Source organism: Ambystoma mexicanum, chromosome 3q (assembly GCF_040938575.1).
Source record: "Ambystoma mexicanum isolate Mex_15411 chromosome 3q, UKY_AmexF1_1, whole genome shotgun sequence".
Classification (NCBI taxonomy): domain Eukaryota; kingdom Metazoa; phylum Chordata; class Amphibia; order Caudata; family Ambystomatidae; genus Ambystoma; species Ambystoma mexicanum.
The window spans coordinates 1,288,114,537-1,288,142,181 of record NC_090926.1 but is presented as its reverse complement, the minus strand read 5'-3'; the positions used below and the strand labels follow the sequence as shown (position 1 = coordinate 1,288,142,181).

The following is a 27,645-nucleotide window of genomic DNA, read 5'->3' as shown; positions in this document are numbered from 1 at the left end:
AGGCCCCCACCCATGTCTCCCACCACCCCCACCCCCCATCCACCAGGGACACCCTCCACCAGGCCCCCACCCATGTCTCCCACCACCCCCACCCCCCATCCACCAGGGACACCCTCCACCAGGCCCCCACCCATGTCTCCCACCCCCCCCACCCCCAGCACTGTGGGGAACCTGCCAGCAGGCCCCCACCCATGTCCAACCCATGTCTCCCACCACCCCCATCCACCAGGGACACCCTCCACCAGGCCCCCACCCATGTCTCCCACCACCCCCACCCCCCATCCACCAGGGACACCCTCCACCAGGCCCCCACCCATGTCTCCCACCACCCCCACCCCCAGCACTGTGGGGAACCTGCCAGCAGGCCCCCACCAATGTCCAACCCATGTCTCCCACCACCCCCACCCCCCATCCACCAGGGACACCCTCCACCAGGCCCCCACCCATGTCTCCCACCACCCCCACCCCCCATCCACCCGGGACACCCTCCACCAGGCCCCCACCCATGTCTCCCACCACCCCCACCCCCCATCCACCAGGGACACCCTCCACCAGGCCCCCACCCATGTCTCCCACCACCCCCACCCCCAGCACTGTGGGGAACCTGCCAGCAGGCCCCCACCCATGTCCAACCCATGTCTCCCACCACCCCCACCCCCCATCCACCAGGGACACCCTCCACCAGGCCCCCACCCATGTCTCCCACCACCCCCACCCCCCATCCACCAGGGACACCCTCCACCAGGCCCCCACCCATGTCTCCCACCACCCCCACCCCCAGCACTGTGGGGAACCTGCCAGCAGGCCCCCACCCATGTCCAACCCATGTCTCCCACCACCCCCACCCCCCATCCACCAGGGACACCCTCCACCAGGCCCCCACCCATGTCTCCCACCACCCCCACCCCCCATCCACCCGGGACACCCTCCACCAGGCCCCCACCCATGTCTCCCACCACCCCCACCCCCCATCCACCAGGGACACCCTCCACCAGGCCCCCACCCATGTCTCCCACCACCCCCACCCCCAGCACTGTGGGGAACCTGCCAGCAGGCCCCCACCCATGTCCAACCCATGTCTCCCACCACCCCCACCCCCCATCCACCAGGGACACCCTCCACCAGGCCCCCACCCATGTCTCCCACCACCCCCACCCCCCATCCACCAGGGACACCCTCCACCAGGCCCCCACCCATGTCTCCCACCACCCCCACCCCCAGCACTGTGGGGAACCTGCCAGCAGGCCCCCACCCATGTCCAACCCATGTCTCCCACCACCCCCACCCCCCATCCACCAGGGACACCCTCCACCAGGCCCCCACCCATGTCTCCCACCACCCCCACCCCCCATCCACCCGGGACACCCTCCACCAGGCCCCCACCCATGTCTCCCACCACCCCCACCCCCCATCCACCAGGGACACCCTCCACCAGGCCCCCACCCATGTCTCCCACCACCCCCACCCCCAGCACTGTGGGGAACCTGCCAGCAGGCCCCCACCCATGTCCAACCCATGTCTCCCACCACCCCCACCCCCCATCCACCAGGGACACCCTCCACCAGGCCCCCACCCATGTCCCCCTGGCCCCAGGTCCTGACGATACACAATCATGGCAGTAATGGCCAGCATACCCAGCACAAACACCCAGGCAAGGATTGCATGCACCCACATAGTGAATGCAATCACATGACACAACCCCAAAGGCAAGTATGCAAAAGAACACATGTCCGTCACACACACATACACAATGGGTGCAAGTGAATGTCAAAACCCATATCATGACATGTAAGAAACCAAAGAGAAAATGACACAAGTGTAAGATAATATAAAAATGTATTAAAAACAAAAAATAAGTAAACTAATAAAACATACAACTATGTGGCAAAGTAAATAAAAGGTCCATGTCCGAGAACAAAAATGATAAACCAAAAAACAAAGGATTAAAAAATCAATAGAATTTGTCCAAAGCAAAACCATGTAGTAGGAAATCAAAGAAAAACCATTACGTCATGGTGTAAACAATAAGAAAATAAAAAAATGTATCTCCCAAAAAATAACAATATATACAGGAATGTTCCAGGGTCCATGAGCCCAACACCACAAATGAAACCTAATACTAACTAATTAAAAAAATATGTACAAAAAAGTGGCCATTGTCCGAGCGGTCCAAAATAATAAAAATAAATAAAGGAAACCTAGCACTAACTAACTAAAAAACTATATACAAAGGCAGCGGGCTAGTCCTGCGGCTCACTTGGTGATGCTGGCCAGGGCATCCTTGAACTCCATGTCAATGTCCTGGAGGCGGGACTCAGTCCTGGCCCCGAGGTCTCGCAGGGACAACCCCATGTGCTCACCAAAATCCCTGCGAGCCTCCTCGAGGCACTCAGCCCGCCTCAATGCCCGACGCATGGAGATCTCCGCCCTGGCCATGGCGAGCCGCTCCTCTTCCGCCCGCTGCCGCTCCGCACCTATCCGCTGACCAAACTCCTCCTACACGGAACACACCGCCATGCCAGGGTTGCCCTGCCCTCCGGCCGATGCCTGCCCCTCTGATCTTGATGGCCCTGAGCCATGATGCCTCCCACGTCGAGCCCGCTGCTGCCTCCGACGCCACTGCCTCTGCCAGCACGACGGCATCCAGGCTGATGGTAACCACCGACGCCGTCGTGCACGTGCCCTGCCCGATGATGCCGGCACATCTTCCATCTGCTGGGGTCCACTTGCTGTGTTGTCCACCCCTGCTGGACCTCCGACTCCCAACTGTGGCAGGGATGGGATCCCCACCGAGCTGGCTGCATTGGTCGGGGCAGGTCCACAGGGGGCCATGGTGGCATCTGGGCCGGAAGACGGCAAGGAGAACGACCGGTGGATAGCCTGCACAGAGGAGGAGAGGGCCGTCAGATTGGCCAACACATGCAGGAACCCCCCGAACATGGCCGATCCCAATTGGGCCACGTCGGCACGGTGCACTTCGTGATGACGTGCGTGCTCCTCCCGGGAAGCACGCACGGCATCACAAATCACAGCCGTGCGCATCGCGACCCCAATCAGGACCTGCTCCACGCGGCCAGGGGTTCCCACGGCCGCAGGTGGAGGGGAGTCAGTTGACATGGACATCCCCTCTACCTGCGGACGGGCCTGGGACGGGGCATCCCTGCTGGTGCATGGTGGTGCACTCACAGGGTCAGGGACAGCGACATGCACAGGCACCTCCACGGTGACCTGTGCTGCCTCCTGCCCCTGGCCCTGGACTGCACCACTTGCACCAGCAGGGATGCTCCCACCAGGCCCCATGTGTGCACCAGTGTCGGCCTCCTCCTCCTCTGTGCAAACCACCAACCTGGATGGCTCCTCACCGTCTCCCGCCGTAGCAGGCCCCTGTGGGGGCTCACCCACCCCTTCCGCTGCAGCCGTGGGGGCATCCCCGCCGCCTTGCTCCACAGCGCCGTCTCCGCCCTCTTCTTCACTAGCCGCTGCGTAGAGGGAGACAAAGGACACAAGCATCAGGCTACTGTACAATGGTCCCCTAGACAGGAAGCAATAGCAGATGAGCACCCCTGTCAAAGTACACTTCCATCATGTCCCTCCACAACACATGGGTCAGTCCAGGCAAAACACACACAGTAACAGGCATGGTGCATGCCATGCACATTTCCATGCATGTCCAATTGACTCTTGAAACATTCAATGATATGTAACTCACATGCATCATGGCTCATGCATATCACATGCACACACTTCACCTCAGTCACATCCATCTGGCCCCAAACACAACGAACACAGGCGAAACAAGGGTAAGTTGGGTGCGTCACTGAATCTGTGCATTGTCACACACATGTGTCATGCATCCATGGCATGCACAAGTCACAGACACGCAGGTCAGGCACACAGACATGGCTACTATATATGTACCTGGCATCAGCACCCATCCTTCACCCCCATCCATGTCCAGGTACAGAGACTGGCATGCTCTCATGTCCTAAATCTGCATAGGGCTCCCCATGCCGCATTTCAACACATGCAACAACCATGTGGGTCACACATCACTGGTCGCACATGCATTACCATGATGTCCCTGCACACATACATGCATACATGGCCCATGGCACACATACAGGCAAGTATCATAGAACCAGCACACCGCAACATGCCCTGTCTCACACAGTAATGCTTGCACACTTACCGCTCAACTCCAGACGGGCCTCCCTCTCAAGGACCTGGGCGTGGAGCGCTGGGCGTACGCGTTCCAGGACCCTCTTCTGGATGGAACTCATGTGGCCCCGGCCCCCCTCCACGAGGCGCCGGGCCTTCACAAGGGTCCTGGACCTCAAGTCCTCCCAGCGCTTCTTGATCTTCTGGACGTTGCGGGTTGCCACCCCCTCCGCGTTGATGGCAACCACACAGTCGGCCCAGATCCTCTCCCGTCCTTCCTTGCTGGCGCGGGACGATCCAAAGAGGGCATCATACTGCCCCAGGACATGCTCCACCAGGACACCAACTTCGGTGGCAGTGAAGCTGGTGCCCCTCTGCCCCTCTGGCCTGGGGTTGCCACTGGTGCCAGATGTGGAAGTGCCCGACATGGCAACCCCAGAGGCAGGTGTGGGTGGGCAACTGGGTCCTGGGGCTGGGCTGTGGAGCGATGTAATCCCAGTTGGGAGTCTCCAGTTCCAGCAGGGGTGGACACAGCAACTGGACCCCTGCAGATGGCTGATGTGCAGGCACCAAATGGCAGGGCACGGTGGCAGCAGGCAGGCAGGCAGGCAGGCAGCAGCAGATAGCACGTGGGAGGCTGCTCAGGGCACTGGGGGGGCAGTAACTCGGCCTTCTGGGCAGGAGCGTGGTGTTCCGTGTGTTTTCGGGTGGCCAGCTTGATACGGAGTGATTTGGCACGTGAAATTCCTGCACGTCAGCGTGAAATCCGAGGAAAGGCCCTTAGCGCGTAAGTGCGTCAGCACGCATACGCGATTCTATTGGACCAGAGTCCCTCACCGCGTAAGCGCGTCTGACGTGATCCGCACGGGCGTTCCCCACTCAGCACGTGATGACGGAGCACACGTGGAAATACTGCACGTCAGAGTGTCATCGCGTGTAATTGGCCAAAAGTGCGCGTCCACGCCATTGGCCTATGTACGTGTATTTCATCGCGTGTAATTGGCCAAAAGTGCGCGTACACGCCATTGGCCTATGTACGTGTATTTCAGGGGTGCGCGGCCACTTACACACGCAAGTACGTCAGCGCACCTGTATGCCTGCTGCGTGGGAATTTCCACACGCTATTGGAGTGGGAACTAGATTCCAGGGTTGCGAGGGTCACACGCTCGCCTAGAACACGCGCAAGGCATTAATTTGCGCACTTTTCAATAAACAAGCCAGATGCCAGGATGAACATACCGTTCCTAGCAGCAGTGGCAGTGGGCTACCAAAGGAGGAGGAGGAGGAGAGTCAGGGCCAGAATATTCACACCCAGAACCAGCCTATTCGGGATGCCTGATGACCAGGTGTATGGGAGGTACAGGTTTCCAGCACACATCATACTGGACCTGGTCAGTGAGTGGGAGGATGACCTCACATCACCCACCCTGTGCTCCCAAGCACTCAGCCCCCTGCAGAAGGTCCTGAATGTACTGCACTTCTTGGCCACTGGATCCTTTCAGCGGACAAGTGCCATAGTGGGTGGTGTGTCACAGGCCACGCAGTCACGCTGCCTACACCAGGTCTTGAACATCATCACTGCACGGCCATCAGTCCGCAGGCACATATATCTCCCCAGGACTCATGCAGAAAGGCGGACGTGCATCCAGGAATTCTATGGTGTGGCTCAATTCCCCAAAGTGCTTGGTGCAATTGACTGCACACATGTGGCTCTACGTCCACCCAGGGCAACAGAGCACATCTATAGAAACCGCAAGCACTGGCATTCCATCAACGTGCAAGTTGTATGCAATGCCAAGGGAATAATCACATCAGTATATGCCAACTATCCCGGGTCCACCCACGACAGCTTCATCTACAGAATGTCTACCCTATGCCGGGACCTAGAGGCTGGCCAGCATGGAGATACATGGCTGCTTGGTGAGCATGAATGCCACTGCACATGCATGCATGTCAGATACTGGGTCATGACACAACACCACTAATGATACCCATCACCACCTCCGCAGGGGACAGTGCCTACCCTATCAGCCCCCACATGATGACCCCAATCCGGAACCCCACCACGCCACCCGAGGTAAGGTACAACACAGCCCACATTGCAACACGGGGCATAGTGGAGCGCACATTCGGAGTGCTGAAGTCACGCTTTCGCTCCCTTGACCGTTCTGGCGGGCAGCTGTTATATGCTCCCCGAATAGTATGCAGGATCATAGTGGCAGCATGTGTCCTGCACAACGTTGCAACACGCCGGGGCCTGCCCGTGGACATGGTGGTGCCCCCACATCCACAACCACATGCACGCCCGCTGCGCATGGGAGGGGAAAGGGCACGGGGGGTGGCAGCCCGTACGCAACTGGTGGCCAACTTCTTCACCTAGGAATCACAGTGCTGGCTGGTGCACACTGCTCTGGCACATACCATCTGACAATCAATGATGACACTACCTGACAATGTCACAAAATTACTTGACAATAAACTGTCAGATACACATCAGCCTGAGATTGTTAACATGGAAGTGTCACTATGTGTGCACCCCTACCTACACATACACCAGCAATGCATCACAACGAAAAGACACAACTCCATCAATCAAATATGCATTGCCACAGGCGATTCACTACATGACAACATTGCCATGTCACCCATTCCCTTCACAGTCCCGCCACTGAGGACACCATGTCATGGTATGTGAGAGCAAACAAACTGGCCATCACAACATGACACCGGTGTCACAAATAGCAGTGCCCCAAATGGAACATAGCCGCACTTGAACAGCTAACCGCGCTGGAGGCACTACTACACACCTGTGTAAGAGTAATTTCAATCAAATTACACACCAACCCACCCTGAAGCCCACCCAAACAAGACACAATGCATGTAATCAATGGTAGTCTCATTACCTGATTCTGCTGGTATGTCCTCACCGTCCAGATGTACAGTGATGGCGCCACGCAAAAGTGTCAGTGCACATCTACCGACATGTAGTCTGACTCCAGAGAGTATGCCCGTGTGAAGAACTGTGTGAAATACCTGCAAAACATGAGCAACATATGTAAGTAGAGGCACATATCAAACCATCATGCATAGTTAGGTGCAACAACAATGTACACTATGAATGTCTACACAGTATTGACTATGGACTGGCCAACAGCTCATGGGAGTCCAATGTCACCGTGTAATTTGCTGTCACTTGGGCACACCCTTTGCAAGCCCATGGAAACGGAAGCAGGAGGGGTGTGGATGTCTGGTACCCAAGCATCGAAACCAAACTCAGGACAAGCCTGCATGTGCCCAGCCACAATACAGTGTATGCCCAGGTACCCACACAAGGCAACACTCTTGGAAAAGAAAAAAAAATTGAGAAAAAATGGCCATGAAAGGGCCGGCGGGGGGGGGGGGGGGGGCACCTATGAGGTCCGAGGACAGGATGCACGCCACAATCCACCTGTGTGGATCATGGGAAACTAAAACACCCCATAGGCTCGTGGCCCACACGGCTACTCTGTTGTGGGAGATGAGTCGCTATCGCTCTGGCCAGACCCTGCAGCTGACTCAGGAGGTGGGGGAGCTGCCTCAGAAGATGGTGTGACAATGGGAGGCAGCCCACGCAAAGCACGAGTTTGCTCCTCCATGGCTGCAAGCAGGCGGGTCTGGTAGTTCTGGTTCTGGGTTATAATCATGCGGAGGTCCCCATGCAGTAACTTCCGGGATGACCTGACCTCCGCACGAGTTGCCTGCATCTCGGCCGAGAGCGTCCGTGTCAGACGCTCCAGCTGCTCCTCTGTCCTTCTATGGGATGAAGCCTCAAGCTCTAACAGGGTCGACCTGAGGTGATGGAATTCTTCCCTCAGGCCTTCCCTGTGGCGCTGGGACTCCATGGAAAGTGATTCCCGCAGAGTCGCCAGTGCCGCCCGCCTGTCCTTGTTGGACGCCAACATATCCTCCCTGTGTGCCTGGCAGATGGACTCTGTAGCCTGCTCCAGTCGCTCCATCAGCCTTTCTGGGGGGACAATGGAAGTGGCCACCCTATCCATGGCCTGTGCAATCATCTCGGATGATGCTGCCTGTTGGTTGGCCATACCGTAGATGGATTGCTCCCAAGCGGTATTGCCAGGTGGCATACGGCCACCACGTTGACGGGCACCACACCTGCCTGGGGCAAGGCGGACTGCGCCTTGCTGTGCCGGCAAGGCCTCAGGCTGCAGGACTGCATTCCCTCTCTGATCTGCAGCCCCAGGAACAGGATCAGAGATTGTGTGGTGTGGCCCTGCATCCGTAACCACCGGAGGCTGAGCTGCCGACACTGACATCCCCATTGAGGGCAATGGCCCGGCTGCAGGTGGGTCGGACAGAGGAGATTCTCTCCCAAGAACACTCACCTGCGACTGCACATAGGTGTCATCCTCCGAGTCTACACCTGAATACTGCTCGGGGGAGGAACCCCCAGAGACACCCCTCGACAGCACGACCTGCAGCACTTGTGGGTTTTCACCCACAAACACACCACGTCCCTCACTTGTGGAAGGTCGGCCCGGGTTGCCCTCCTGGGACGGCTCAACCACCACATCCCCAGCATCAACAAGTGCTTCGTCCCCTGCAAAGACATGAAAGAGAAAAATGGAAACAGGCATTAGCACCATGGCATGCAACAAGGGCTGATGAACAACAGAGGCAGTAGTTCTACGACACATGTCCCACATGACTGGGAGACCTCCTATGCATTCACCATCACTGGGTCTGTAGGGGAGGCTCAGGGCATACAATGTACAGATTGGAGAGCAACGCCTGCTCACCATGCTGCCTAGCACTGCCATCACACATTGGCCGGTGATTGCCATGTCAAAGGCACATGCCATCACACACATGGCATGTGACATAGCCACCAAGTGAAGAGGGAGAGGAGGGCAACTTTTCTGGATTTCAACCACTCTGGTCCTGACATTGCATCATCACATCAATAAGTTAACATGTTGTACATGGATCTGCTAGTCCAAATTGGCCACGATGCACAGTGCCTTGTCTACATCAACAAAATGCAGTAAACAATGAGATTCCACCTCCCCATCACCTGTAAAGGAATCATATAGCATTCGTGAAGCACCGGTCCAGAAATGTATGAAGGTACAGCGGAGCACTGAGGGGTGGTGGGGCAGTAGGGGATGCCAGTCAACAATCCGACTGGTGCTGGTGTCATTCATGTCACGCAAGTGCAGGGGTGGGTGGCACAATGAAGTGCAAGGGGAAGTGGCGGCTGGAAGTGCTGTACAAGGTAAGTAGGACTTAACGTCAAGGGCAGATGGTGTTAGGCGCAGACAAGTGCTGGGGGGGGTGGCCTATAGGGGTACAGAGACAATCATGCAGTGCTGTGGGCTCGGAGGGGACAGGGGAGGTACACACTGCATCTGGCTCGGCAAGGTCCTTGCAGATTTCTATGTGTCCTGCAGAGTTGTCACATGCCGCAGATATGTGCCCTTGGATTGGGGATCTCATCTTGGTGAAAAGGGTGAGGCGCTATTGCCTTTGGAGCATGTGGCAGGCCAGTTTGCCAGGGGATGAGCATGATGCAGGACATTCCCTCTCTGCCACCCGGCACCTGTGGTCTGGGTTCACAAGATCCGAGTCATGCCAGGACTCTGCATTGGCATGGGGCTTCAGACAGGTGGTCATGACCGTGGCAAAGACATCCAGTGTACCTGACATAGAGTGGAGCATGGAGTGGGCCCTGTCAGGATGGGAGTGAGCCTAAGGGGGAGCTGGATGGGGGGGAGATTTTGGCAGCATGAGCCTCGACTGACACACACTTCATGGGTTGGAATACCAAGAAGGTGTGTGACAGTGGTGAGGGTGGCTTTGCCTGTGGGGTGGTGAGGGTGAGCTGGGAGGAGAGGAGAATGTGATCACTCCAGGAGAGAGGAGTGCAGAGATGGACGGAGAGGGGAAAGTCAGATGAGATCAGAGCATCAAGAGTGTGCCCTGCAGAATGAGTAGGGACAGACGGGAGTCTAGAGGGTGAGAGGGAGTTGCTGAGGTCACAGAAAGGTCACGTGGGGGGTCAACAAGCATGCAGGTGGATGCGTACAGCACCAAGGAAGAGGATTTCTGTGTCTGGGGACATGAGTGAGGAGGAGAGGTGAGGACACTCAGAAAGGAAGTAGTACATTTGACCAGTTTTCCCAGACACAGTACGCACAGTTTGTGAATGTCAAGGTGTGGTAGAGAGAGACGTCACACAAGCCATTCCAGAGTGGAGTAGGTCTAAGTAGGAGTGACAGTGGCAGGAATACCCTCAGGGAAGCCAAGGGCACACCCCCCCTGCACAGTAGTGGCGGGCCAAGGAGAGGGTCTCCTGAACATCAGGTAGGAGTGTGTGAAGGATGCAGACAGAGCTGGCCGTCAGACATGTTTCCATGAGACCAAGGATGTCAAGGTGCATAACCTCATGTAAGTGACAGATATCGGAGGAATGCCTGATGCAGCCGCAGTGAAAGGAGTGTAATTGTGGAGGAGGTTGACAGCCTTGGAGGACTTACGGGGAGTGCTAGAGATCAGAGGTGCAGCATGTGTAGGAGTTGGAGTGGGAGGCGGAGAAGGATCATGGGAGGGTGCAGGGAGGCAGTGCAGGATTGATGAGGAGAGAGGAGGGGGGACAGCAGGAGAGGAAAGGAAGTTGATGAGATGTGGGTAGCATTTCTCAAGGAGAATGAGGTTGGCCTAAGGGCCTTGGACTGAGATGCTCCCATTACCATGCACATCAATTGTGGCCTCTGAGGATTGGAAGGAGGCCAGGAGTACACCCCAACGGGTCCCACCATTGATGGTGGAAGAGGAGCAAGGAGAGAGGACAGGGACCATGTGAAGGGTCTATGGGACAGGCAAAGGCATGTATGAGCAGATGTCAGTGAGAGTTGGCTTTGAGTAGGCTCAGATGCACTTGTCAGCAATAGGGTGGGTCGCATTGGAGGGCAGGGTGCCCTCATTTGACTGTTAGCAAGCAGGTGTCGTGAGTAGGGCACGATGGTCTGAACTGTAGAAGTCAGGGAAGATAGACCATGAAGAGCAGCATGGAGTGTGAGGGAATGGGGCTCGAAACCAGACGGTGCCAAAGCACACAGGTAGGAGGTGGATGTCAAGGCAACATCCACAGTATGACAGCATGTTGGTTGGCATTTATATACAGAGGACGCATTAGCATGTGGTATCATTGCATGTCAGGCATGTGAAGATGAAACTTGATTGGCTGGGGGAAAGTATAGGAATGGTATGTAAGACATCAGATGAATAGACAGGGGAGTATGAGCAACAATGTAGTGACAAAATGACAATTCAAGGGCAACTTCCATGGTGTAGGGCCATATGTGCACTGTTGCCAGTTGGGATAGTGCTGTGGGCAGATGGTGTTGCACTGAACATACTGGATGAGGCACATGGGTGCCACTATCAACTCTGCCACACACCCCCTTGACAGGCACCCAACATGAATGCTTCACACACACACCATGCACATGGATAATACACACATGCATGTGCACTCACCGGATGATGCCTCGTAATCAGGGAGATCTCCCACACCTTGGAGTTGTCCCTCGGTGACGTAGGATCCAGCTACGGACTCGTGTGGTGTGAGTTCTATTTCCTGTGCTGGGGACCCACCTCCAGTCACCAAGGTTGCGGCATGACTTGAGGCCAGCTTATCCTTTGCCCTGCGCTTAAGGTCATTCCAGTGCTTCTGGCAATCACTAGCTGTGCGCCTCACTACTCCAAGGGCACTTATTCTGTCAGCAATGGTCTGCCAGTGTGCCTGGCGTCTGGCATGTGTGGTCTTGGACCCTGCAACGATGACCATTTCCCTATCATGATCTGACACATACTGAACAAGTGCATTCAGTTCGGCGTCTGTGAAGCTTGGCTTCCTTGATGGGCCGGACTCTGCAGCCGTGCCTGGGGCATCAGCCTGTGCCGGACGTGCACTCTTCCTCTTGCGCTTGGAAGGGGGTGGGGATCCAGAGTGTCCTACGCCGCTGTGGACACTAGGGGCAGGAGCCGTGGTGGACTCAGTACTGGGTGTGTGGGATTGCACACTCAGCATGGGAGTAGGTGCAGGCATTGGGGGTAGTGGGATGGGGTCAGGCCTGATCTGAGGTGCATGAACTAGGACCGACACAGTCTTGGCAGGGTGTATGAGAGGTGGGGTGGATGGAGCCACACCCTGGCTACGGGGGCCAGCAGATGACCTATCTGGCATAGATGCGCGTGCCCTGATGACACCAATGTGCACCGGTGCACGTGCAGTGGACCTGCTGACCTGGATGTCAGCGATGGGATCACCCTCGGACAGGTCTGCTGCCACAATGGGCTGGTCCGACAAGGGCTGATCAGGGTTGGTATCAGCCACATGACCCTCAACTGGGGGGGGGGGGGCACCCTGCAAGTCACAACCACGTCCCCTAGTGGATCCTCCACGGCCACCACGTGTGGCTCGGCCACCTTTGCCACCCTTACGGCTTGCACGCCTCCCAACCATGGCACTGATGTTATTGTGCGTATGGGAGTCGGTGTGCACAATTGTCCTGGGCAATTGGGTGTCAAAGGGGTTGGGTACCAGATGGTATTCGTACCCTAGTGCAGTGGCAAGGCTATATGACACCCCTGGGGAAAGATGACGGGTCACGCAACGCACAGGCACCCCAGAAAAGTTAAGGAACGTGCACAATACCCCTCCTAGACCACGTGTGCTGATGGAAAACCCTGCACTACGCTGTGGCATCCAGTAACGCAATGAACGTATGCGTGTCACACGCAGCCTAGAATGACCTCTGAAGGGGTAGGCTACACACGGGGCAAGCACAGAAGTTAGATACGTGCGTGACTCACCGTCTGCCAGGTAAAAGAGCGTGAAAAATGAGCGCGTTTGGTTGGCAACACCCCCGCCAAAAGAAGATGTGTACGCTGTCTGAGGAGACAGGACAACAGTAGAAGGGGACACTGTTTGAGGGAACAGGCCCAGGTAAACCAGTACAAGAGGAAAAAGAGAAAAAGCTGTCAGAGGTAACAGGGAGTACGAACTGGAAACGCCGTGAAGTAAATCGCGTGTGAAACGACAAGAAGTACAGAATTCACCCACTCGCTCTCCACGAAAAGCACGTACAAGGAAATGGTGTTCTACACTACCTTATATACAGGCCCACACGTACAGCGTCACTTACGGCGTGTACGTGCTTGGCCCATGTTCACCAATCACACGCTTTGTCACTTCTGCGTGTGGATCCTTTTTCACCAATCACACGCTTTGACACTCCTGCGTGTAGCTCACTTTTCACCAATCACACGCTTTGTCACTCCTGCGTGTAGATCCATTTTCACCAATCACACGCTTTGTCACTCCTGCGTGTAGATCCATTTTCACCAATCACACGCTTTGACACTGCACGTGCAGGTAACTATAGACGCACATATGCTGGTGACGGGTTTTCGCGCGATTCGCTGAGTGTGGGGTTTTCACGTGCAAAATCACTCCCTATCAGGCTGTCCACGCGTTCAAACACGAAAGACCACGCTCCTGGCCAGGAGGCCAAATTACAGTCCCCCAGAGCCCTGAGCACGCTCCCACCTGCCATCTGCTGCTGCCTGACTGCCTGCTGGCCACGTGCCCCACAGTGCTGGTGGGTGGGGGTGGTGGGAGACATGGGTGGGGGACTGGTGGAGGGTGCCCCTGGTGGATGGGGGGTGGGGGTGGTGGGAGACATGGGTGGGGGCCTGCTGGCAGGTGCCCCTGCACTGCTGGGGGGTGGGGGTGGTGGGAGACATGGGTGGGGGCCTGGTGGAGGGTGCCCCTGGTGGATGGGGGTGCAGGGGGACATGATCAGGTGTGCAGGGTAGTCCCCTGTTTTGTGGGCTGCCTGCAGGGGCCGTGGAGGGTGTACAGGGTACACCTGTGAGGGCCCACCCAGCCTATTCGCGTGTGATAATTCCCACGCACCCCTGTAATACACGTACCCTGGCCAATCGCGTGTTGAACTTCCCGCTACCCCTGTAATACACGCACCCTGGCTGTTCGCGTGTGATAATTCCCGCGTACCCCTGTGATACACGTTCCCTGGCCTATCGCGTGTTCTACTTCACGCGTACCCCTGTAATACACGTTCCCTGGCCAATCGCGTGTTGAACTTCCCGCTACCCCTGTAATACACGCACCCTGGCTGTTCGCGTGTGATAATTCCCGCGTACCCCTGTAATACACGTTCCCTGGCCTATCGCGTGTTCTACTTCACGCGTACCCCTGTAATACACGTTCCCTGGCCTATCGCGTGTTCTACTTCACGCGTACCCCTGTAATACGCGTTCCCTGGCTGTTCGCGTGTGATAATTCCCGCGTACCCCTGTAATTCACGTTCCCTGCCTAGTCGCGTGTAGAACTTCCCGCGTACTCCTGATTTGAAGATTGCCCGCTTTGCTTTCCTTGTTTGCCTGCCCTGTGAAGTGGTCCAGGGTTAGCGCAGCCCTTAGCGATGATTTAGCGATTTTGATGGCTTTTCCTTGCGCGAGGGCGTTCTTGGGGGCGTTACTGGCGCTGCTGCAGGCTCGCTGCGATTCTCTGCGCCACGGCTGGTTTGGGAGCATGAAATCCATGAATACGCTGTGCGCGGAAATCAGTTTTAGCGCACGTGCCTGGCGCAGACTATCGCAGGCGCACGCTGTGCGCCAGCCGCGTGCGCTACTTGTGCGCTGGATTCTATGAATTACCCTCTTAATGTTTGCTCGCGGGTCACGGCGCTCTGTTGCCAGGGGGAACTGGGGTTACCCTGGAAACGACAACGCCGCAGACCCTCGGAGCAGGTCTATACGCCAGCACAAAGTAAGTGAACACTGCATGCCGAATCTATAGATTCACTGTAGATTACGTGAGTCAGATTGCTCATTACTGAATTACAGTCCCTTGCGTTTTTTCAAAGGGAACAGGGATTTAACATGAATGACAACGTGACAACTAGTGCTGCCAACGCTCTTCGAGTATAAGTAAGCTAATATACTGAAATCACTGGGTAAAGCACCATGCAAGCAGTTAAACAAGGAGGCATATGACATGATTTTAAAGCATGGCCATTTTGATTGATTTTTTGTAGGATATCACCCCCGTATTTAGTGGTATAACGGCCTAAACAAAAAACCGATGAGGTTCACCAGAAGCACCACATGCAGTGCTAGACACGTTGGTTTGGCAGCAACTCAGATTGTTGCATATAACTGGGAATATAAAGATTGTCCAAGGAATATAGCACAGAACTCGATGGCAGGCATGCGTCACTTTATGTTCTAATGAATAACGATGTCTGCAAAGTGAATGTTCAGTTGCACTATGTCTGTTTGAATTTCAAGGAGTATAGCATACAATTCAATGGCAGATATGCGTCACTTTATGTTGTAATGGATAATGATTTCTGCAATGTGAATGTTCAGATGCACTGTTTGTTTGAATTTCAAGGAACCAGGAGTGAAGTTAACCCCATACTGTTAATGTTTTTCTAGAGCCTGCCCTCAGGAAGGACACTCGGCCTCATTATAAGGCTTGCGCTCCCGGAAGGAAGGAGGCCGGTATGGGACAGTCCCCCTTCATTCCGGGTGCGCGTATTACGAGCTTCCCATGGCGGGACCCGGACAAGACGTCTGGTAAAATCAGACGTCTTTTCCGGGTCCCGCGAGGGGAAGAGGGAGGTAACAACGGGACACACATAATGTGCCCGTTGTTACCTCCATCCCCTTTCCCATTGAACCCTATGGGGGCTCAAATGGGAATGGGGAATGGTTCCTGCAAGGAGGCCTTACCGGGTTCTCCTATGTCGGAGTGACCCGGTAAGTCCCCATTGCAGGAACCCGGTAACGGAGCCCGGTTTGGAGGCAGCCATGGAGCTAATAGCTCCATGGCTGCCTCCAAACTCGTAATGAGGCCCACAGTCCGAAATGCATCGGCAAGGGCCTCTGTTATTTTAAGAATAAATAAAGACAATCTGAAAAAAATGAGAAATTGAATAAAATTTGATTGAAGAATTCGAGTCAATCCCCTTTCTGTGATTGACTGTACAGCAAACATTAAAAACTGAATTATCTAACCACAAATTGGAAGTAGTACTCACTACAAAATAGGCGTCTCCATGCTCAGTGGATGTTCCACTGAGCAACTCTTGCCAGGTCTGTATACCAGTCTGACAGGTGTAATATGTTTGTTGGTCGCCATTGTTTGAAGTTGGTGTCCCCTCTTGCTGTCTGTGTCTCCCCACTGCAGCTGGTTAATGCTTATCTAAACAGTTTCTTGTCAAAGTGCTTCTCCGTATTCTAATAAACAGATATTCCTTCCAATGTCAAGAAAAGCCCGGACATGAGGGAGGAACTTATTTGGTGTCCAACTGTGTATGTGCCTTTGCTGGCAATGCCCCCTGGATCCTGCTACATGGTGGTCCCTGGTGGATTGGCTGGCTAGTAGTGCCTTGTCTTGTCTAGAATCTTGATCAGTTATATGCTTGGCTCTTTCAGGATGTGTTTCTTTAGGTGGGCTGATCCACATCCTTCAATCTCCAGAGCCTCCTTAGATATTCTGCATTTTCCAGCTCGGGAGGTGCCATGTTCAGGGCCCCCCTTCTGCTGCCAGGCAGCTAGTGACTTTAGAAGGCTTAAGATCCTTTTAAAGGCATAAGAAACTGAACTAAATAAACAGATAAAAGAGAGGAGAAATCTAACATATTTATGTTCAGCAATGATTGACCATAACTTTCTCAAAACTGAAACCTCCTAATACACTTTTCCCATCCTTCAGGAGTAAATAGGACTATCCTGGGACAGGCTAGGGTGGGTTAGAAGAGTCAGCTCATGTGAGTGGGCAGAGTATTTACTTAGACCTCTAAGATTAGGCATCCAAGACATCTACATTGCTAGGGGCTTTCACTTGTACCATACAATGGGAAGACATGCCAGTGGTAGGACTGAAGGAGCTGATACATAAAACACACTATTGTATTGCAGACAGGTTGTATGGCCTTAGTAGTTTAAGGAAAGCTGCACCAGGTCCAGACCAGTGTTTGACATTTCCTAAGATAAGCAGTAGAGTTACCCAATTGGTTCCTAGTGAGACGTTATGGCATCCAGGGTTCGATCCCCGCGTCCGCGCTTAGAAACATTGGGTGCTTAAGCGCGTTATAAATACGCAACTAAGAGAAAAAAAAACAATTACGCAACTACAAAACAGACAATTCCTGTAACAGCGCCTCGATGCCTGTGGGCTGTGTGAGCGCTTTAAAAATGTAAAAAAATAAAATACATTCAGGTCTCTCAGTTTATCCAGTGAAAGATGTGGCATAATTGACATCTTGCTTAACCAGTGTCTCCATCTGAATGTGGAATTGGCTGCAATTGAACCCATACAAGGCATGAATAATGACGGTTCGTTCATAATCCCCATGAGCGCTTTAATTCATATTTTCATGTAACCTCACCATTACAGTACGCAAGCTTGCAATCTTGCATTCAGAAGTTGCCTGCGATGCTAAGTCAGAGTAGATCTATATCAGGACAGTCAGAGGTCCGCCCCTCCGGACCTTGGCACTACTGGTCCAATCATTTTTGTGTTGATGGAAATTAGCTGTATTTAAATCAGCCTTTCGGGTTAATTTAGATATTGCAACTGGTGCAGATTGCTGATGCTCCGACGATGCGACTTGCGTCATGCTTTGAACACATCATTGCATGCTGGGTGATCTGCACTGGTTGGTGGTAGTGTTCTGTGTAACGTGCTGCTTGGCCATTCAAGCTTTTCGAACTTTACAGGGACGAGTGACATGCGCCAAAAGACACAATGCACAACTATGATCCTCCGAGGAGATGTGTCTGAATATGTCAATGATGGGTCAGGCTATTTTCAGTGGGATTCCAGAAATGCAGAATGCCTCACCCCCTGCTTAAAGATGAACATCAACATTGTTACTTTTCTGAAGGTCTTCTAACACCCATCTTTTCAGTTAGCATTTCCTTAGTTATACAGTTATTAAATTAAAGCTTTTCTGTTTTGTTTTGTTTAGTTTTGTTATGTACAGTGTTTTATTCCTCCTTGTTTGGTGGCCTTTTAATACGATATATCGATTGAACTGAGCTATGTTTTGTTTATGCCCCCCATAGAGAGCAGCAGGAGGAAGAGGCGGCCCATTCGCATCATGTAACACTGGAGCAGGATGGGACTCAGACCGTGCATGGCCTGATTGCAGAACTATCCAATCTCAAGTAAGAGCTACTAAGATCCATCGATAATGAGGACAGAGGAGCCCACTAGCCCATTCTAATACCACACAACATGCTCCCTCTGATCCGGGACACCCTGCTGATCTTACAAGACACATCTTTTATCCTATTTTAAGACTGCTCACCCTTTGTGGCGTATTTAGGCTTTCTGCTGCCCTAGGCCCAAATAAATGCATGCACACTCCCAACTTTACTCCACCTCTGCCATACTCTGCTGCTTCAACAGAATCTGAAGCTTCAACAAACTGTGTCCGTGTTGTTCAAACTATACCTGTTCACTCCCATTTTGTCCCTCATTTTGGCTAAATAACATTATAAGGACATTTTTAAGGTTGCAGGGATTGGAAAGTTATTGCTGCCCCTCTATTAATTCTGCTTCTCATCTTCTATGTTATGTTCGTTGAAAGAGTGTTTTCAGATCTCTGCTACCCAAGATTTGGAGAAGGCAGTGTGTTCTACAGTTGAGTGCACTAATTGTTACAGCTAATTGTCTACTTTCGGTTAGGTCCAAAAACAATTTTCAGAGCAGGTTGGAAATGGAATTTTGATTTCAATGCTAATATCTAGTTTCTCTCACAAATTGCCTGCTGTCACTCCATGAGAAGCACCTAGACTGGCCTGTTATATTGATGCAACATAACTACATTTCAAATGGATTGTGTCCTCCAACGTATTCCTGATCTTAGATGTATTCCATCCAGCTTTAGCTGCATCGGAAATTTTTTCTCGCCAGAAGGCGCCGTGCGTCAATGTCGTTGAGTCGAAGTCCCTCGAAGGCCTTGGTCGAGGGTGACGTCATTGGGTATACAAGTAGCACACGCGGCGCCCGTTGGCCTCAGTTCTGTTTTTCCGCAGTACGTGTTGCTTTGGAAACTTGGCGCGCCTCGAGACAGTTATTGTGAAGCGATATTCCTCGTCGTCGACCGTGACTACCCTAACTTCGGGGTTCAAAAAGTGTAAATCCTGCGGCTCCAAAATGTCCATCACGGATCTGCACTGAGAATGTCTGTGGTGCCTCAGTGAAGGCCACGACATGGAGGCCTGTACGAAGTGTCAGGCAATGACGAGGAAGGCCTTGCGAGAGAGGAAGGGAAATCTACAGGTAGGTCTAAAACGCGACCGAAAAGCCTCAAGCGTCGAGTCGAGGTTCCATGAGGAGATAATCTCCTCGAAGCGAAAGGTAAAAGTATCGGTCTAGGTCCTGAGGTGGTTCACACCACTCTTCGTCTTCGACGAAAAAGTCCCAAAAAAAAGACGCTACCGGTTCCCTTCCACCCCCCCCCCCAAGAGAATGAAATGCCCCAAAGAATTAAAGATCAATACTGAGAAAACTCAGATAATGTTGTTAACAAAGAAACAAACCAAGTCGAAATTTTCCTGGTTTCTACAACATACAAAACTTGCCAATGTTAACTCTGTAAAATATTTGGGTGTATGTATCAACCAATCCAAATCCGAGACAGAATGGTCCCTGCACCTCAAATCCAAAGCATATGCCTTGGCAAGACAAGGCATTTTTATCCTTAGAAAATATGGGAAGTTTTCTTTGAAACCCGTACTCACCTTTTTTCGTCAAAAAGTAGTAGCGATCCTCACCTATGGAGCAGAGGCTTTGATTAACCTTAACCCTGATATATGGCAACAGCTAGAAGCCATATTCTGGCGCAAGGTGTTATCATTGCCATCGACATTCCCTATGGTGAGGATTCGCTATGAGATTGCAACTCAATCATTGCAATCCATTGTATCATAGAAACACTTCGATATGTTCCGGAAAATCCAGAACGAAGATCAAGTCCCAACTATGGAAATTCTCTCTAACAATTCAAGTACAACTAAGACAAGCGCATTGAACAACTGGAAAAGGAAAATGGAGCTTGCACTTGAGAAGTCTGAAATTTCAAAGGAAATGTTGATTCAGCGTCCACAGCATGCGAAAAAGAGAATTATGCTAAATGATTGGATCCATACAATGCAAGCTAAGACTGAATATCGTCTGAACCTCAACTGTAATTCAGAGACTAGGGCGATTAATCAGCTTCCAAACTATCTGAAATTGTTTCCAGATAAAGACATACGTAACCTATTTCTGCGACTACACCTCAATTTGCTGCCAACTCGCGAACGGTTGGCGAAAACAAACCAAATACCGACTGCACAGGCGTACTACAGATTCTGTAAAAACCCGGAACATCTTGAATCTCGTTTTCATTTAATAATGGAATGCAAGGAACTGACGGATCAGAGAAATGCCCACAGAGAAATGTATTTGAAACTCACGATACAGTTGGATGCAAAAGATCGATGGGACCTTATCCTGCTAGGCAACAATAACAAAATGATATTTACGATCATCCAATTCTGGAGAACAATTCTAAAGAAAGATTCTAAACCACAGGATAAAAGTCCCTGGATCCAGTCCTAACTTTGTTTCAATACGATCACGTAATCTAAGAAATGTACAGAAATGAAAAGTTTAGAAATAAACTATAACATTTTAATTTAAAAAAAAAAGAAATGCGCCACTAAACATTCTTCCTCCGAAGAATGGGAAGCATTTAGAATTAAAATGATGGAGGTTTTTGAAAAGGCTAAGCCTCGGTCCACGCCTTCCACGGAAGCCGGCCGGGAGTGTTACCGTTCCGACACTCGTGCGCCCTCGAGCCTGGGTGATCGAAGGAGAAAAGATCGGAAACCCTCCAGGACCCCAAGTGAAAAAGATTGCTCAAGTCGAGTCGACCGCTCGAGGTCACCGACGCGTCCAGAACCCGACACACCTCGAAGGGCAAGCCTTTGAAGAGCGCCTCGACGTCCTCTAAGCCAGCTCCGTCGACGACTACTATTTCGTCAATGCCATCGACACCGTTGTCGACGTCGACCCCGAAGCCCTCCAATTCAGCCAGAAACTGTCAAAATAGCAGCGAAGGAAAAAGCTGCAAAGACTGTAAAGCCTTCAGTCTCTACTGCAACACCTCCTCCAGAAAAAATGTATAAACCTCTACCAAGGAAAGAATATTTTAAATCCCTAACTTCAATTTTTGAAGAACAAGAGAGGTCTGAGGAGAAGGAGGGGGATGTTCCTTTTAGTCTAGAGTATGGCCCCCGGAATGTCGCAGAATGCCTGATTTCTGAGGAAAGCAGAATGAGAGATCTGGTGGAAACCTTGCATAATGTAAGTGGAATTGACTTCACCTGAGACAGATTTTGGCAGGCCAGAAACAGGGGAACATGCCAGTCCCTCATACAAGCAGCTGATGACAAAGGTGGTTGATTATTTAGGATGGGCTAGACAACCAACTCAGTTCATCCAGGATGATCTGACGGATATATTGGAGCATGGCCCCACCGAAGATATGATTTTACCCTTCCATGTAGCCTTACAAAATAGGGTTGCCAAAAATCGGGGATTCCCGGACTCAATTCCTCCTGTGAATAAGTCCCTCACTTCAAGATTCCACCCTTCCAGTAGCGACCCCGGCTATCTGTCCAAACACCCTACTCCTGAGAGTCTGGTGGTCCAGGCAGACATAGCTTCAAATAAGGTGGCGTACCCTTCCATCCGTCCGGATAGGGATGACAAGCATGTGGATGGTTGGGCATGCAAGGTATTTTCAGGTGGGAGTATGGCATTAAAATCGGCCAACTCCACATGTGCCTTGGCAACATATTCGTACACTCTGTGGGAGTGCATTGCAATGGCGGCATAGCACATACCAGAAGGGGAAGAAAGGGAAGGATTCCTAGCCATTGTTAGAGATGGAAAGGAGGCCATGCAGGAATCCCTTCAGTCTGGATTGGACAGTGCAGATAGTGTGAGCAGGTCCATGGCCACTAACACAGTAATGCGCAGATTTGCGTGGTTCGAAAGTCGGGTTTCACACCAGACGTGCAAAACCGTCTTTTGAACATGCCCTTTGACGGGTCTCCCCTTTTTGGCAACAAGGCTGACGAGAGCCTTGAGAGGTTGCAGACCTCAAAAGCGGCTACCAAATCTTTAGGAGCTGCTATTAGGCAACCTCAGCCTTTTCATGCATCAGGGCAATCTATGGAAAGGCGAGAGGAATGGCCAGTCAAAGAGGCCAGAAAAAAGCCACTCGTGATGGACGAGGAAAACGTGCAAAGCCAGCCCCAGCTGCAGCCTCTTTACCATCAGCGGCCACTGCAACCGCCACAAAACCACTTTGAGGACTTCACAAGACACCTGTGGGAGGCAGGCTGTCACAGCATCTGCAAGAATGGCGAGCCATTACTTCAGATGTTTGGGCTCTAGAAATAATAGCCCAAGGTTACTGCCTCCCTTTTCTAACGCAACCTCAAAGCAATCCACCAGGGAGACACTCTTTGAAGTTCCCAGACCAGCTCCTACAGCAGGAAGTCTTAACCCTGCTGGTGAAAGGTGCTATAGAACCAGTACCTGTAGCGGAGAGGAACAAGGGATGGTACTCCCCATATTTTTTGATTCCCAAAAAGGGCGGAGGACTTAGACCCATCTTGGACTTAAGAGGCTTGAACAATCTATCTCAAGCACATAAAATGCCTGAGGTTTGTAGTTGGCGTCTCGCACTATCATTTTCGAGTCCTGCCATTCGGGTTGACCTCCGCCCCGAGGGTCTTCACCAAGTTAATGGTAGTGGTGACAGCGCACCTCAGGAGAGGGGGGATTCACATCTACCCCTACCTGGCCGATTGGTTGGTCAGGGCATGTTCTGCCGAACAAGCCGTGGATCATCTGAAAGTCACCTGCCACTTCCTCCACAGACTGGGCTTCTCCCTCAATTTCAGGAAGTGTCATGATGCCTACCCCCGGAGCACCAGGCCAGACCCAGCACCCCCGGGAGCAGGCATCATGCCCCCGGGTAAAAGCCCAGCGGCCCCTTGTAGGGGCTCTTTGGACTATGTCCTGGCGCCGTTGGCGCCAGTCTCATGTTGGACATCAGTCCTGGCGCCATAGGCGCCAGGCTCATAAAGGAAGGTGTTTTGTGCACTTACCTGATGCAGACCATGCTGCAAGATTCAGGGCTCCCTTTTTCATTGGGACTATTTTGCCACTCGGGCGTGGCCAGGGAAGGTTACTTACCTGGAACTACTTTGGGGGCTATTTAAGCCACGCCCAGACAGTAGCTCACGCTTCGCGTTGTTCTGCATCCAAGCAGCTGAACGCTCACCGTGTCTGCTCCTGCATCTGGTCTACAGCCACGCCCGCCTCGATCCTGGAACACCTGTAAGGAAAGAAGAGAAGAGAAAGGTGAAAACCAAGAATTTCATCAAACTTCTTACCTGCATCCGGAACCTTCACGCCAGCGTTCCTGAGAAAAGACTTTCATTAAAAAGCACCACGTTGCTCGCTGCAGCGCCACGCTTCATTCACCTGTCCTCGGGGGTTCTTCTGGCTCCACCGCGACTGCCTGCACCGGTCGCCACATCTCTGCGCCTAGGGGAGAGAAGAAGAGACAAAAGGTGAGCAGAAGGAACATATGAGGAAAGCCTAATTTTCCGCCATAACACTTACTGGTCTTCTGTTGGTGGACCATTCCTCATTTCGGGTCGGCGCCGCTTCGTTGGCAGGTACTGCACCCCGGCCCCTATGGGGAAAGGACAAAAGACATTACTGGGGGAATATAAAGACATTAAGAGGGATCGCCCCCATCGCTAACTCACCTGAGTTTACCATCGGCAATTCAATCCCTCAACGCATCGCCTTCATTCTGCACCTGAAATAAAGGACAGATCACAGGTTAGGAAGGCAACAGAAAAGGAGGCTCAACACTTGAACTTTTGTAATCTTCATACTTACGGCTTTCCGCTCGGAAAAGTCAAATGGATTTTGCCAGCGCCATTCTGAAAACCAGTGAAGTAACTGGACAAACACGCGCCCCTGCACCAGAAGCAGTTTGGAGAGTTCATCCTTTCAAACCATAAGGTGAGCTTCAACCGGGGATTTCGGAGGAAGTTAGAGAGGAACGAAGGGGGGAAGGGGGGAGCAAGCACACTATTCTGCAGACTGTTAATCCCCTTTGTCATCTGCAGAAGGATATTCCTACTGGCCAGACAAGCAAGATTTGAGGGTCCTGTTCAGTCGGTGTTCCGAGTTCTGCGCATCACGCTCGAAGAGGCCACAGCAACCCAGACTAGACCAGCGCCTCCGTGGGAGTCAGGTGAGCGTTACAGGAAGTCACAAATGACACATTCACAACAGCTCCAGTACATAGGGGCTGTATTAGACACATCCTTGGGAAAGAGCTTGCCTCCCAAGTCGAGGGCTCAAGACATTCTTCTAATGGTTTCCAAATTCCAAAATCTCCAGGCCTACGACTTCTTGAGGTTGCTCGGCCTCATGGCATTCTGCATTTTCCTAGTGGCAGAAGCACGCCTGAGGATCAGATCCCTTCAATGGGCTCTAAAGACTCAATGGTCCCAGTTCTCAGGTCAAATGACCGATCTCCTTCAGATTCCGAACAAGGTTCGGCAGGATCTTCTGTGGTGGACTTGCACAGAGAACATCCTAAAAGGAGAACATTTTTGGCAACCATGGCCAGAGATTACAGTAGTGACGGACCCCTCACTCATGGGGTAGGGAGCTCATGCCAACGATCTGACAATCAGTGGTTGTTGGTCTCTATCGGAGTCCAAACTACACATCAACCTTTTAGAGCTGAGAGCAATCAGATTAGCGCTGAAAACTATTCTGCCATATGTCGGGGGAAGAAATGTCCTGATAATGACGGAAAACACAGTGGCTATGCATTACTTAAACTAAAGAGGAGGTGTAGGGTCACTACCTCTGTGCAGAGAGGCAATGCAGCTCTGGTATTGGGCAATTCAAGAAGGAATCTCCTTAACGGCAGTTAATCTAGCCGGGGAGGAGAATATGACGGCGGACGCTCTGAGCAGGCAGAGTACGGTGTCCCACGAGTGGGAACTGGCTCTGGAAGTCCTTCAAGAGCTCTTCACCTTTTGGGGAACCCTGAAGTAGCCTCAAGTAGACTTGTTTGCCACCGGAATCAACCGGAAGTGTGAAAAGTATTGCTCAAGGGAATTTCCCCCGAGAGGAGCCGTAGGGGACGCGTTTGTGGTGGAGTGGAACTTCCCACTGCTAAACGCGTTCCCTCCGATTCCCGTCATTCCTCAAGTCATCAGGAGATTGAGATGGTTCAGAAACCGCATGATCCTAATTGCCCCGGATTGGGCCAGGAGAACGTGGTACCCGGACTGTCTAGACATGTCCATCTGCCATCCGTTACGTCTTCCTCAGAGAGAGGACCTTCTCTCACAAATGGAGGGCCAGGTTCTCCATCCAGAGGTCAGGACTCTCAACCTTCATGCTTGGTATCTGAAAGGCTGACATACAAAGATTAGGACCTTCCAGATGACGTCATGGAGGTGTTGCTTTCGGCAAGAAGGCCAGCAACAAAATCTCTGTACCGTTGCCGCTAGAAGAAGTTTTGCAACTGGTGCAGGGAAAAGAATGTTGATCCTTTTCTGTGTTCTATCCCAGAAGTGTTTTCTTTCCTCTTATCCCAGGCAAATAGAGGCCTCAATGTTGGGACCATTAAAGGTTATCTTGCAGCGCTTTCCATTTTCAAGCGCTCTTCGGAAGAATGTTCCTACTTTAAAATTCCTTTGATAAAACAATTCTTAAAGGTACTCACCAATGTGTTCCCCCCTTCTTCTTTCCAAGTCCCAGTTTGGGACCTTAATCTGGTTCTAAAGTTTTTAATGGGTGCCCCTTTTGATCCCTTGCCCACTTGTCCATTAAGATTAGTAACGTTGAAAACCGTTTTCTTGGTTGCTTTAACATCTGCACGAAGAGTGAGCTAATTGCAGGCACTTTCTTCTGGGCCACCCTATACTGTGTTCCACAGGGACAGAGTTGTATTGAGGGTTAAACCCTCATTCTGTCCCTAAAGTTGTGTCTGATTTCCATTTAAATCAGAAATTGATTCTGCCCGTGTTCTATCCTCCACCTCATCCCAGTAAGGAGGAGGAAAGATTGCACAGGCTGGACCCGAGAAGAGCTCTAAGCTTTTACATTTTTCAAGCTTAGGGTGGATAATCAACTTTTCATTGGCTACACCAGAAGGAAATTGGGTCAATCGGTGTCAAAACAATCAATATCACGTTGGATTGTGCTTTGCATTTCAGAATGCTACAGATTGTCGGGCAAAGGTCCACCAGAAGGCTTGAGGGCCCATTCTACCAGAGGCATAGCCTCTTCGACAGCCCTTCAAAGAGGTGTTCCCATAAAATCTATTTGTGAAGCAGCAATTTGGTCATCGCTGCACACTTTTTCCAAATTCTATAGTCTGGATGCTTCCCACTCTAAAGAGCTTGCCTTTGGTAAAGCAGTGTTATATTCAGCTATATAATATTAAAAATCTACTCCCTCCTCCAGAGAGCTTTCTACACTGCTTTGGGAGTCTATCTAAGATGAGGAATACGTTGGAGGACACAATCCATTCGAAGAACAAGTTACTTACCAACTGGTAACGTTCTTTCGATTGGATTTTATTCCAACGTATTCCTCATCTCCCTCCCATCCTAACCCTCTGTAAATTTTCCGGTGGTATTACCACTTCAACTCTCGCAAGGCTGACACCTGGCTACCTACACTATCAATACAGCAGAGCAAGAGGGGAAAAACAGAACTGAGGCCAACGGGCGGCGCACATGCTACTTGTATACCCGATGACGTCACCCTCGACGGAGGCCTTCGAGGGACTTCGACTCGACGACATTGACACACGGCGGCCACTGCCGAGAACATTTTTCGGAAGCAGCTAAAGCTGGATGGAATACATCTAAGATGAGGAATACGTTGGAGGAACATCCAGTCTAAAGAACGTTACCAGTTGGTAAGTAACTTGTTCTTCAACATCCAGGCTTGTCAAATGGTAAAGTTTACATTACACAGCCATTGCAGTGGCCGTGTAGTTATGGTTAAGTTGCTGTTTCCATAGGAAGAGCACTTTTTGGGCGGCTTATAACTTCGCTCCCCCTGGACGAATCCTGACCAAACTTTGCAAAAAGTATATGGGCCACACTGAATTAATTTTCCCAAAGTTTGGTGAGGTTTGGTCCAAAGTTATAGGGGGGGGTCCCAAAACTTCTGTTTTTCCCATAGACTGAATGGGGGAAAATCTTAGCGCACGGCTACAGGTCAAACCGCTGGACGGATTTTCACCAAATTTGCGGCAGGTGCTTGGT

At 52.0% G+C, this 27,645-nt stretch overlaps 1 protein-coding gene across 1 annotated transcript in view; it reads left to right on the top strand.

Moving 5' to 3' along the window:
• BRME1 (break repair meiotic recombinase recruitment factor 1) overlaps positions 1–27,645 on the top strand; it is an 837,863-nt gene that overhangs the window by 675,500 nt on the left and 134,718 nt on the right. The window contains exon 8 of the mRNA XM_069652891.1: positions 18,322–18,423. Coding sequence (XP_069508992.1) covers positions 18,322–18,423 — 102 coding nt within the window. The remainder of the gene's footprint in view (positions 1–18,321; positions 18,424–27,645) is intronic.